Source organism: Mytilus edulis, chromosome 14 (genome assembly GCF_963676685.1).
Source record: "Mytilus edulis chromosome 14, xbMytEdul2.2, whole genome shotgun sequence".
Classification (NCBI taxonomy): Eukaryota; Metazoa; Mollusca; class Bivalvia; order Mytilida; family Mytilidae; genus Mytilus; species Mytilus edulis.
In genome coordinates, this window is record NC_092357.1 from 7,147,205 (window position 1) to 7,161,207 (window position 14,003).

General features: G+C 32.0%; 1 protein-coding gene across 2 annotated transcripts; it reads left to right on the top strand.

Annotated features, from left to right (window-relative positions):
• The first annotated feature begins 612 nt into the window (after positions 1 to 612).
• LOC139503382 (nephrin-like) lies at positions 613 to 12,298 on the top strand. 2 transcript variants are annotated; one of them, XM_071293155.1, is made up of 11 exons: positions 613 to 664; positions 1,257 to 1,316; positions 2,465 to 2,752; positions 3,224 to 3,508; positions 4,291 to 4,611; positions 5,737 to 6,027; positions 7,187 to 7,291; positions 7,671 to 7,698; positions 9,514 to 9,617; positions 10,419 to 10,763; positions 11,752 to 12,298. In XM_071293155.1, the coding sequence occupies exons 1-11, from the start codon at positions 625 to 627 to the stop codon at positions 11,892 to 11,894; spliced, it is 2,010 nt and encodes a 669-aa protein (XP_071149256.1). In that variant the 5' UTR covers positions 613 to 624; the 3' UTR covers positions 11,895 to 12,298. The 2 variants fall into 2 exon arrangements, with proteins under 2 accessions (XP_071149256.1, XP_071149255.1); XM_071293154.1 differs by having other exon boundaries at positions 11,716 to 12,280.
• The last annotated feature ends 1,705 nt before the right edge of the window (positions 12,299 to 14,003 follow it).

The following is a 14,003-nucleotide window of genomic DNA, read 5'->3' on the forward strand; positions in this document are numbered from 1 at the left end:
AATATCAATAATGTGGTCAATTTGATAAATTTATTGGTCACAAAACTTCTAATTATTAGAACTAAGGATTTTTTTAACAAGGCATAATTCCCTTAGTCGTGTTTGGCACAGCTTTTTGGAATTTTGGATTCTCATAGCAATTCAAATTTGTACTTGTTTGGCTTTATAAGTATTTTTATATGAGCGTCACTGATAAGTCTTATGTAGACGAAACGCGCGTCTGGTGTACTAAATAATAATCCTTGTAGCTTTTGTTCTCTTTGAAAACAAATACAGATGAAGGACATTTCCATTTATTTTGATGTTTAGTATTTTCCTGAGCAATACAAGTAGATCTAGATCTATTCTGCATTGAGCCAAAAACGAACCTTCATACTACAATTATAATTTCAAAACAGAAAAACAGAGTTATATACACGGATGCATTTGGTAGTCAGAAATGCTTCGTCCTCAACATCTATTTTTGTGAATTATTATATCACGGACTGGCACAAAATACTTAATGATTAATTAATAGTGACAGTTTATTACGAATTGAATTGATTTCAGAAAATGAATACCGGCAAATATGATATCATTGTAAATAGGGAAACATTTGTTTTATCCATATATGTATATCCAGGAATGACAAACCCGGCAGATAAAGCTAACATCATAGCATCAGGTATATATATATTATGTGATTCATTCCGTTATTATATTCTAATAAGGCATTAATTTTTATTTTTAAATCTTATTTGTTATTGATTCATGTAATTATTCAACTGTAATCTGAAACTCACAAAACTCACAATATTAAAATCAGATTGGTAGGGGAAAAAACCAATTCAATGAAAATGTTTAAAAAAGGTATGTATATGCATATTTTTAGTAAATCTTTTAGTCTTGGTAATTAAAATGTTTACTGAATCAATGCAATATATGTTGTATTTCAATATTAAACATATATATCATGTTATAGAGTGGTATTTGCGAAAAATACCAGTCAAGGAACTGTGGATTTTCCTGAGCATTCAGGTACCAACCAATCAAAATCTGGCATTCTTATATAAGGTGTGTTTACCAATATAGCACCTTGTTACCCTTATTTTGGATCCTTAATGCTCTTCAACTTTGTACTTGTTCGGGTTTATAAATATTTTTGATTTGAGCGTCACTGATGAGTCTTATGTAGACGAAACGCGCGTCTGGCGTACTAAATTATAACCCTGGTACCTTTGATAACTATTATGATACAAAATACTTTTTCATTACAGATATCATGACTGTTAGCTGTATTTTGACGCTGTTAGTGATATCAAACATATGTTCTGCAGGTAATGTGTACAGTATCTCGACATTGTTTGAACTTGTTGGACCAATTACACAAAGTAATGAGTTTCATTTTCAAATTTTATTGATAGATTTTAAATACATAATTATATAAAACTTGTTGATCGATCTCAATCCAGATTACTTAACAACCTTCGCAACAACAAAACACATTAGACATGAATATATTCAATAAAATCAAAACTATTCGATGAACTTAAAAATGTAGTAAAAGAAGGATATAAACCAGGATACATATTTTGTAAGGCACATCCGCATGTTGTCTTCAAATGACTTATCCGTGATGCTCGAGAAAAAACGTTTGAAAAGCAAACAAAAAAGTACAAAGAACAACATTGGGGCAGGGCTTTTATTTAAGAAGATTTTATCAAATACAGCTAATAGTAGAGTGACGTTACCATAAATAAAAACTTTAATGCACCCAACTAACACAAGGTTCAATTATATATCATTCGAAAACTACAGAGCTGTACTATCTGTTTTGCCCGGTCATAAAACAAATCGTACGGTGCAATTTCGTATTAGGACGAATAAGTGCATATTTTCAAAGATGTCAGCTTGATTGCATATTATGATGTTTATTCATTATCTTTGACCTTGATTTAACAGAAAATGCACCGTACGAATTGTTTACACCGTGCAACACAGAAAATACAGATAATAAGCTTTCGAATGATATACAATACAGCGGTGTGATGGGTGGGTGTATTAAAGTCGTTAATTAAGCGTCATTTTGAAATATTTCACTCGCCTATAAGGTAATCTATCCCGAAATAGTAATTCCTTTGCATTGAACTATTCAAATGATAACATACCAAATATTGATTAAACTATGATACATAATCATTTAAATAATTCCTGGATTTTCAAGTAAAAACTTAAAGCAGTGTGTTTTAAAAGGATATTTATCTAAGTCTTAGTGCTTCTGGTAGTTAATTCCATAAATTAGGCCAGAATATGAAAAAGATCTTCTAAATGTGTTTATTCTTGCCTTTGGTATATTAAGTAATGGGGTAGTATTTGATCTAAGTTGCATTCCATTTTTATTTGTAACAATCGTAGGCATGTCGCTATTTATTACATTTAGTTTTGGTTTTCTTCAATAAAATATAATTCATTTTGTATTTATTAGGTTTACCTTTCAACATAACAGTGCAAGGATCAATCATGATGAACGGAAACGAAGTAGTTCGTGGAGTCGAGGGGAAAAATCTAACGATCGTCTGTATTATCGGAAAACCACCTGTAGAGACACTCGTTTTAAGTATAAATGGATCAAATATTACAAATGAAGGCAGTGATCGTATCACATATTCCTTCATTCCAACAAAACTGGACAACATGAAATTATTTACATGTTCTGCCTACAGTTCATTATTAGTGAATCCGTTATCAAGTGAAGTACGGTTGGATATTCAGTGTAAGTTAAAAGTTAAGACAAAAACAACCGAACCCAAAGAGTAAACACAGACTCAGAAAACCAAAGGACATTTACATAAACAGTTATAAAAAAGAAACAACACGAACTCCACTAAAAACCGGGAGTGAAATCAGGTATTTCGGAAGGGTAAGCATTTCCTGCACCGTATACGGCACCCGTCGTGTTATTGTTTTGTTCAGGTCGGTAATGATGGAAGGTTATTATGACTGAGGAAGAATATCAGATATGATTTCTGACACACTTATGTCATAATGGCCAATCAGCTCGTGATAGGGACTGAAAAAAAAATTCTTGAGTGGTGACCTTAATTTGATTGATGCATAGCCATGTAAATCATTAAAAGTATTTTAAGTACTGTTTTAAAACAAATCCAGAATATGCATTACGTATTTCCTTTAAATAGGTGCTGTCATTAAGATATTAACCTGAACAATACCTGTTTTTTTACAGATTATCCAGTTGTTGAAATAAGACGCAAACTAACAAAAACCAAATTAATACTTATCTGCAATCCAAGCGGAAACCCTGATAATTTTACGTTTGGTGATTGGGAACAGTGGTCTGAATTCAAAGAACATATTCGAAATGTTCAGGGGACAAGTGATGGTATGTTGATAATGAAATACACCACTGACAAAAGGTTAGACGAAATTGACGGCATTTACACTTCCAACGGTATATATGGTATAAATGGACGACTGTACCAGACAGGATCAATTCTCATAAACAATAAAGGTAGCGTATACACTCATCTTTATATGCATCAAACGCAATTATATTTCTTTTAATGTGTTGAAATGTCATTTATGCTAGGCCTAGTAGCATGCATGACATTTCAAAACAACCAACAAACATTCAAAAGAAACATCAGTTCGTTTGACGCATGAATCATTATAAATTTTTCTACGATAATATACCGTTAGAACAAGGCATTGGGCTAGACGAGAATAATACAAACTGTCATTGAATGCTAAAATATATGTTTGCAAAAAATCCGTTTATAATGTCCGTTTATCAAATCCACGTCAAAGTAAGGTCTGCAGTGGTGAAACTGATGATAGCATGCTTGCAAAAGTCGTACAGCTTTATCACCAGAGACCTAATGTGTTCATTGACAAACAAAACAATAACATTTAAATGTTATGATTACATAAAAGTAGATAAACGATATACAGCCGAATTAAATCATACAGCCGAACAACTATCACAATGTTTTGTTCGCGGAAAATAGTTCTACTGACAACATGTTTTTCTTTGATTTTGTTTTCACAGCAAAGATCGCATAGTGTATAAAGTAATAGCAAATATAACATATAATACCCTTTAAGTTAAACATGCTGACTTTGGAAACTCGAATATCAGTTTGCGACAGCGAGCTCGTTTCTTATGATTTATGACAAATACAATTGAGAATTAAAACGGGTAATGTGTCAACAAGACAACTACCCGACAACGAGCAAGAAACATTTCTGTTTTAAATGCTAAAATGCTAATAATCTTTATTAATTTTATTTTAGTTCCACCGAAATTTGTGAATTCCAATAAGGAAATTCAATTCGGCCGTTACGGTAAGGAAACGAACTTGACAGTGTTGGTGTACAATAAGTATGGAACATTAAAAACAAACCTATTACAACGGAATAAGACTCTAAATATACATGGACTACAGAGGAGTATTAATATACATGAGATGGTCCAGGATGTAAACATAACAGTGGCTTGTATACAAATAATATTCCAACTGACACTAAATAGAAAAGAAGACTGTACAGATTATACAATCGAAGCTTGCAACAAAAAGGGTTGTAATGAACTGATGGTGAAGATAAAATGGGGAAGTAGGTTTAATCACTTATACATTGTGTATATGTTTATGTATTGAAGACACCTGTATAAATAAAGGCAACAGTAGTATACCGCTGTTCAAAACTCATAAATCCATGGACAAAAAACAAAGTTGGGGTAACAAACTAAAACCGAGGGAAACGCATTAAATATAAGAGGAGAACAACGACATAACACCGAAACGTAACACACACAGAAACGGACCAAGCATCAGACAAAACACCACGAGAATAACAAATATAACATGAAAACCAAATACATGAATTTGGGATACACAAGTACCGTGCCACGTCTTATCTCAATTTCTCAAAAATAAGAGAAAACACAAACGACTCAACGTTAAAATGCAACACACACAGAAACGAACAATAATATAACAATGGCCATCTTCCTGACTTGGTACAGGACACTTTTAAAGGGGAATAAAAGTGGTGGGTTGAACCTGGTTTTGTGGCATGCCAAACCTCGCACTTTAATGGCAAAGTTAAATATAACATTGAAATGACAACATAATATTACAGGACTACAATACAAATCAATAGAACATATTAGACAAAGAAAAACATGATTAATAGATAACAAAAAGCATCAGGTTTAAAATTCAATACGCTAAAAACGCGCCTTGTCCACACAAGACTTACAAGTGACGCCCAGATATAAAAGTATCAATTGCATTATGGATATGTTACAAATGTACACTCTTATAGATACGTCGTACTAATTTCACACATGGACATCTGTAATAGCACTAACACTTTTCTATACAAATAAGTGAAATAAGTTTTAGATTTTACCAGTAAAAAAAAAACATTATTCAGAAAGTGTGAACATTTACCCATGTAGTCAAGTGAAGTTTTTTTCAATTAATTTGCAGACTGTTATTGAGCTTTGTATTGAGCAATACATGTAGGGAAGTTGCGTTTTGAATTTCTTCCGAGATCGGTATTTTTGTTTTTCTTTATAAAACCTCCATCATAAATATGCAATCCATAACCTACTTTTACTTGATAGATATATTAATTGGACTTAACCTAGTATTAATGAATATTAACTTGGTGATCTGTTATAAATTTATTCAACTTTTTTAATTCTTTGAGTATTTTCTTTTTACGAAACAGATCAACCAGAGCCTCCCACAAATATGTCAGTAGTTCCATTTGAAAGATATTTGACAGTATTTTGGTATCGTGGATACAGCGGGGGTTTTCCGCAGACGTTTTTCATAGAATATAGACGAGACATAAAGAAAGTATGGAGACGGTCAGAACCTGTTTTTGATACAATGCAGGCTAGAATGTCAAATACTCTGTTTAACTTGAGCCCACAAACTCGATATCTTGTTCGAATACTGTCAACAAATGCACTTGGAGAAAGCAAGAAGACGGCTGTTTCATTTATAATGACTTTAGGTGAATCATTATACAACATTAAGTAGCTTTATTTTAATATTTCTTGCTTCTATGTTTTCATAAACAGCACCGTGTTAATATGGAGGGCACGGAGAGGAGATGCTATATTTTTTCTTAATGTGAGTAAGAGGGTAAACAAACCATCAAAATCACCTTTAGTCTTAAGCTTATCGTGCTAATTGAAAAACAAGTAAAGAAGATAATTAATGGATGATCATAATCAAATTTATATAGTTCAGTAAGCAGTAAAGTTGAAACTATACGAACAAAGAAAAAAAGAACGACCTCACGAAAAGGCTAAAACTCTTTGGTTGGTTATTAACAATTTAGCAAATTAAAACAACTAAATTGTATCTTCTTTAGAGGCTGGGTGTATAGAAACACACACACGCTAATTTTTATTTATAAAGAAGTCGCTCCTCACTTTCTTACTATCTGTCGATACATATATTTTTGGCATTACACAAGTCGTGTCTTCTCAGACTGTTCATGACGCTAAAATACTAAATCCCTGGGATGTGTTTTAGTTGATTTTAGTCTGTGATGCATGATTTTATTCTATTTATAGTTTTTGACTTTTAGCTATCTGTGAGTAACTGCGAGTACGCTCAAATCCTACTTTCTTGTTAATTTGATCGGTTGATACTATATGTTATGCTTTTTTGTTCTTTTGTATTAATATGGATCTTGTCAGGAATCTGATGTACAGTATAGTTGTCGTTTGTTTATGTTATGTATACGTGTTTCTAGTTGGTTTTCCCGTTTGAATGGTTTTACACTAGACATTGCTGGGCCTTTTAAGCTAAGTGTGCGGTGTGAGCCAAGGCTCCGTGTTGACGGCCGTGCATTTAGTTATTGCTTACTTCTATAAATTGTTATTTAGAGGGAAAGTTGTCTCATTCGAACTCACACAACATCTTCTTATATTTAATAAAATTGACGGTACCAATTTTCTTGCATTTAAATGTGTAAATGATTAACATGACGTGTTTAAAATGTAAATATAAATGTTTAAATGTGTTTATTGATTTGTCATTTAAATCTTTCACAATTAACTTGATAAATGAATACATAAATTACAGTTTCATGTTGTTGTTGCACTAGTAATACAACAGCAGTGCCAATTTATTATTTCTTAATATATCTAACATTTTTTTAGCCACTAATTCCACAGTTGTAAAAACACCACCTGTTCAAGGCATCGTCATTGTAGTACTAGTCTTAGTTAATATAGTCATAGGATTGGGAATCGGAGTATTTGTTCGTAAGTCTACAATATTTTTTTCTGAAAACTTCAGTGTTTAAAAATATCTATAATAAAAAAGAAAATAACACCGAAAATATAAACATCATATGCAAAATATATGACAATGCTTTACACAATTTGTTCACAGGATTGTCCAAATAGACGACTACACGTACAGTAAAATTAGCTTACCTATTCCATATGCCTAGAATATGAATCTCTAAACGTGCCTTTACATTTTAACATTAGCATTTATGGTCATTGCATAAATATTGAACATAACGTTGTTATCGTATTGAAACAAGGTTTGAAAAATTCTTTGAGATTAGCACTGTATAACAAAGAAAAAACGAATAAAAAAAAAGAAATTATTATCTTTGAATTTTTCAATTTGTAGGCTTCTTGAAACAGAAGACCAATAAGAGGTTTGTTTAGTTATTTATAGAAAACAAAATAGATGTATATTGATACCATCCCAGCCGATATTCAGGTTTATGGATTAATAAATACATGAAACTCAAGTGAACTGGTTTCATCTGAGTTTTACGTGAATTTGCAAGTAAACACTCACACCACATCTGCCTTTATCTATCTATATAATAGGAATTTTCAAAACAAAGTATGTCATCATCGATGAAAAATATCCCAAAGGGACATTTAAGGATGTTCGCTTGTCATGTTTCGGAGTTTCTGTCAGATTTGAAGAATCCGCTGGTATTTGAATTTGAATGCCTAATGCAATTTAGCCCATTACCCCCCATTTTTCCTTTTATAAATCGTTCACATATATAGTTATAAGCCATGTGTTAAATTCTTATGAAATCGTTGTTATGTTATAATAATTTTTGAGAACCTAAACTTGTCAACGATCAAGCTAGGAAAATTCAAAAGAGAACATGTTCCCGCCACAATGTCAATGGCTAATATCTCGAAAACAAGCACACTTACCTATATATTGTTTACTCTGATGGTTCCTTTATTAATCCCCTCTCTGTATGTAATAATGTTATGGACAGCTTGTTATTTTGAAACTGAGTAGCGAAATTCCTTAATCTTGTAAAGTGAAAATAAACTGACATTGCGAACACTAACAAAAAGACAAACAGACAAACAGTTGTCCGCAAAACACAACAAACAAAGCTACAAACAAAGCAACACGTACCACCCCAAAAACTGGGGGTAATATCAAGTATTCCGGAAGTGTAAGAAAGCACATCACCCTTCACATGTGACACCAGTCGTGTTGCTCATGTTAGTACAAACCCGTTACAAATCTTACTCTGTAGAAAAATAATTGTAATTACGACATTAAGAACATTTGATTAGAATCAAAGAGATAACAATATTTCTGGAAAAGTTTTGTGCACATGACGTGAAAATGGGGTTGCTCTTAGGTGTCCCAATATTATGACATTAAGAGCATAACCGCTCAGTGAAACAAATATATCATAATAGTCAAACAACTTGCAATGGCGTCCGTAAATTTACGAAGGGATAATTTCAACTTCAACACGTTAAACTCTATGATTAATTGTTTCCTTGTGTGCAACAACTGTTTGTCAAGAACATACAAGCATGGGAATATGGTATCAATTTGGAGATACTAGCTTCGTAAATCATCAACCGTTTGGTCTTGATTCAAAGTTTACATAGTAGTCTGTTTCAATTGATAATGTAAATAGCTGCTGCATATTTGCACAAATATAAAAAAAAATGGAGATTGTGGATTAACGCTAACTAAACCGTTAGTCCTCATATAACTTTTAAAATCTGTATACATGTATCATTAAAAAAAGCCCTATGGAGCAAGATGCCATTTTTTTGGCAGTACAATTAAGATAACCGTTCGCTTCATCGGTAACCTATATTGTTTATCATTATTTTCAAATAAGCTGTATTTACACTAAACAATTGTTAAATGTAGGCGATTTCTGTATTTCAGTTATTTTTGTCGATAACACTTATATTTCTTCTATTAGTTCAACACAAAAAGTACCTTAACAAAAATGAATGCTGCTTTTGAAGGCAGATTGTGAGCTAAAATAATCGGTGAACCCATAATTTCATTTTATGTTTCTATTAAGTATATGATAAAGTTCATTCATAGAATAAAATAGACAAATCCTAAAGTAAAAACAAATATAAAAATAGACCTGCGAGTCATCTTAAGCATGTAATGCATCACTTTTTCCCAAATTCTGCTTCCTTATTATATTTTTTTACGCATGTTTCATCAATAGGATGATCACAGCTGAAAATGTCCGAGCATCGAAAGCGAGTAATGACGACAGTATTGGTTATGAAGAAATACTTGAAGATGAAAACCACCAGACACCATCCCAAGGTACACAAATGACAAAAATTAGTAATTTCTTGCGTCCGAAGCGCTTTTCTGAATTTACCTTCATCAGGAACGCCAAAATCCTATCATTTGAAATCTGAAGATGTATAAATACCGAAACCGTTGAAGAGCTATATGTCAAAAATATCTAAAATAAATAACCAGATTCATCGACAGCAAATCTTGCCTGTGGGAATTAGTTTAGACGAATCGGACAACCCGTTGTTGGGTTGCTGCCCCTCAATTGGTAATTTTAAGGAAATTTTGCAGTTTTTGCTTATTATCTTGAATATTATTATAGATAGAGATAAACTGTAAACAGCAATAATGTTCAGCACAGTAAGATCTACAAATAAGTCAACATGACCAAAATGGTCAGTTGACCCATTAAGAAGTTATTGCCCTTTATAGTCAATTTTTAACAATTTTCGTAAATTTTTGTAAATTTTTAGAATATATTTTTAGTATATATTTTCCACTGTAGTTACTGGGCCAAGTTTATTATAGATAGAGATAATTGTAGCAAGAAGAATGTCCAGTAAAGTATGATCTCCAAACACATCATGATCATCAAAACACAATTTTGTCATGACGTTATCTGTGTCCATTGTTTAATATGCGCGTAGACCAAGGTGAGCGACACAGGCTCTTGAGAGCCTCTAGTTTAGAAAACAATGCGATTTAAAGTTTCAATAATGATAAAATGTCATTACATAACGATATTTGCTTAATGTAATGATGCAAAATGTTATGCTGGTGTAGTTTCAGAATTCATTGAAAACGTCTTATTAAAATTTAATTCAGAAAACGAAAATCCGATTTTGTCAACAGTCAACACAATTGATGTTGAAAAAAGATATAAAGACACAGTGTCATCAGAAAATGCATTAGTAGCGTCAGACAATAACACCGAAGATGGGGACAATGATGATGGAATATACGCACAACCATACAAATCACTGGTGGTACAATATCGTGCTGACGACGAAAATGTGAATCTCATAACAGAACAGAACTCAATCTACGAACATGACAATTCTTTGGGTAATTCAGCTGATGAAGTTTCTCCTGGATTCTTACAAGACACTTCACCGGAGGATCAAAAACTATGTATTTATGAAAATATAAACCACCAGACATCATCACAAAGTACACAAATCACAAAAATAATCGATAGAAATGGTGACATGCGAATTTGAGCTTGTTGACTGGTGTATTTTTGTAACTTCTGACACAAAGTAGTAGGTTCAGTAAGACCCCTTTTTGTCCCAAACATATAGCAGTTTTACAAAATTGTGAAAATGTAATCTTTTAGCTATTTACTGGAAAGTAGATTGCTTCTGCTACATAAATATGGGCTGTATTTGACATTACAGTGCACATTTATCTGGTACTAACATCATTATGTCATACTAAATTTTCGATTGATGAATTTGACTGTCCCTCTGGTATTTTGTGTCCCTCTTTTACTGAAATCTGCATAAATTTAGCATTTTAGTTAAATCTGTAATGAAAGTGGCCGCATTCGTGTTCATTCATAATATTTAAATGGAAGTTGTTTTTGATGATAATGCATGACATTTGAGGCCAAAATAGGCCCTCGGACCCTACTCCTCTGGTCCTTAAACATGTTAAAGTCATCAAAAATATCTTGACAACACATTTTGTTCCATGACATCATAGAATTGAAATAATCAGTTTTTATATTCACGGCATTTTATTGCATCTAAATTGATATTTTTTTCAATTAAACCGATTTCATTAGGAAAAAATCAACAGTTGTATACCGCTGTTTGAAAGTCATTTATCGATTTAGAGAAAAACAAATTCGGTTAACAAACTAAAACAACGAAACAACAGTAACACTAAAGTGCAACAAAAAACTTAACGACAATGTGAAAAACAGAAACGAACCACAAGTTAACAACTACAATTTTTCTGACTTGGTACAGGACACTTTTTAGAAAACAATACGATTTTATGTATTCAATAATGAGAAAATGTAATTACATAAGGATATTTGATTCATGTAATGACGCAAAATGTTACGCTGGTGAAGTTTTATAATTTAATGAATACGTGTTGTTAAAATCTATTTCAGAAAACGAAAATCAAATTTTGTCAACAATCAACATAGTTGGTGTCGAAAAAAGATATAAAGACACTGTGTCATCAGAAAATGTATCAGTAGCGTCAGACAATAGCATCAATGATGCAGACAATAATGATTGTGTATATGAACAACCATACGCCTCACTGGTGACACAAAGCCGTGCTTAAAACGGAAATGTGTACCTCTTTACACAACAGAACCCAATCTATGAGAATGAAACTTTTTTGGATAATTCAACTAGTGAAATTTCTTTTGAATTTTTACAAGACACTTCATCGGAGGAACAAGAGTTACCTGTTTATGAAAATGTTGTTGAAGAAGAAGTACATTTGAATTAAATTGCTAACGATATTGACAATGATTTTCACTGTTTACATATTGATCAACAAAAAAGTGAGGCAGAATACATAAACTTGGGGCAGAAACAATAAAATAAAACGATCTGATATTTCCAGTAGAATTGTACTTTTTAGCATACAAATGCAAGCTTGTGTTCCTTGTACAATTAACCAACCAACATTTACAAGCGAATTTTTTTTTTCAATTTATTTTTAGGTCTTTCCACTTTTCCGTGGAAAGACCTATTGGTTTTCTTCTGACTATTATTATTTTTTTTTTCTTTCGCCTAATTTTCTTTCCATCACTGTTTTTTGTTTCGCAAGATATATGGTATATGATATCGAACAGTTAATACGCTTTTAAAACTGACACCGCGTAACCAAAACCTTTTCCATGTAAGAGTTATCTCCCCCAACACTGTTTTTCTTGTTATTACTTATATGTCGCAACCGTATAAGAAACCGACAAATTTATTTTATCAAATTGCTCGTTATATCCTGAGGATGATTTGATTAATTTTGACCGAAGCTATCGGAAGACTCCATATGAGAGATATTTCCCCTTTTTTGTTTAATATAAGTGAAATGTATTTCTAACTGGAAACCCATAAGTGATAGAGGCCCAAGGGTCTTTTGATTTGAGGTCCTTGGTTAAAAAATTGAAAATGGGGTCATGTTCAAAATTTTGATTTTGGCTTGTTATCTCTCATTTTTAGAAATCTTATAAGATATCAACAAAATATTTTCATACAATTGTTAGTCGCGACATGTAGTTACACATAATTTTTAGTCGAAAGGGTACGTAAACATTTGATGCGAGTTTTCCACTTTTATATCTAATATCAGTCGTATGGTAATATAACTCATTAACAATATAAAATAAAGACCTAGAGTCTTTTGATTTTAGGTACTTGGTTTATCACCTTGAATTGAGCTCAAGGTCATATGTTAATTTAACCTTCTAGATTTTGACCTTTGTTTTTAGCTAATATGTAGTCATGTTAAAGCTACTAGACTTTTTGCATTAGGTTGCAAGCAATATGACTTTGAAAAAGCTAACCGGAAGTGACCTTTGGTAAACCGGAAGTAGCCAAATTTTTTGTAACAAATTATTGTAAAAGTATGTAAAACCATATACTTTTGGAATCAGCGTCAAGTAAACTATAAGACAGTACCGGAAGTAACATATTTTGAACCGGAAGTAGAACATTATCTCACTTTTTTATATCTTTTTTGTATAGAAACCTTATACTTTTGGAATCAGCGTACAATAAGTTGTCATTTGACGCTGAAGTTGACATTTAAACCAAATTTTAATATTTTCATATCAAAAAAATCATTACTGGTGGAAAGACCATCAATGGTTCTCTGAACAATTGGTTTTTAATTATGGATTATTTTCTTTTAAAAACTTTGTGATATCTTAGATTTAAACTATGTTGGTATTTTTTTGCCGTAATGCATCATGATTTAATCAACTTATTCTGATTCAGCGAATTTAAACATGAGTAGCATGACAAAGTTCGCGGAAGGCCAGAAACAACTAATCTGTTAAAAATACCGTGAGTCTTTCACGGATTTGAGTATGGTTTTTGCTTTTTTGTAAGAAATGTTGTTTTGTGCAATGAGTTTGTTAGATTTTTTAACAGTATTTAAAATAATAATCACTGATCACGTCACGCCAGCTTGAATTATGAGTACATTGTGAGGCCATTTTAGTTTTATGATATCATATCTTACATTTTCGACATATTAAGTTAGGAAACAAAATTATGATTACCAATATTCAATAACTGTGATACTTTTCAAATTAATTTGGTTTATGAAATATAGACTGGTTACAAGTTTATGTCATTGCAGATTCAAATTCATTGAACAACATCCAGAATAACACATTTCGTTGAATTGATTAATTTCTTTTAGTCGAAGTCATTTGAT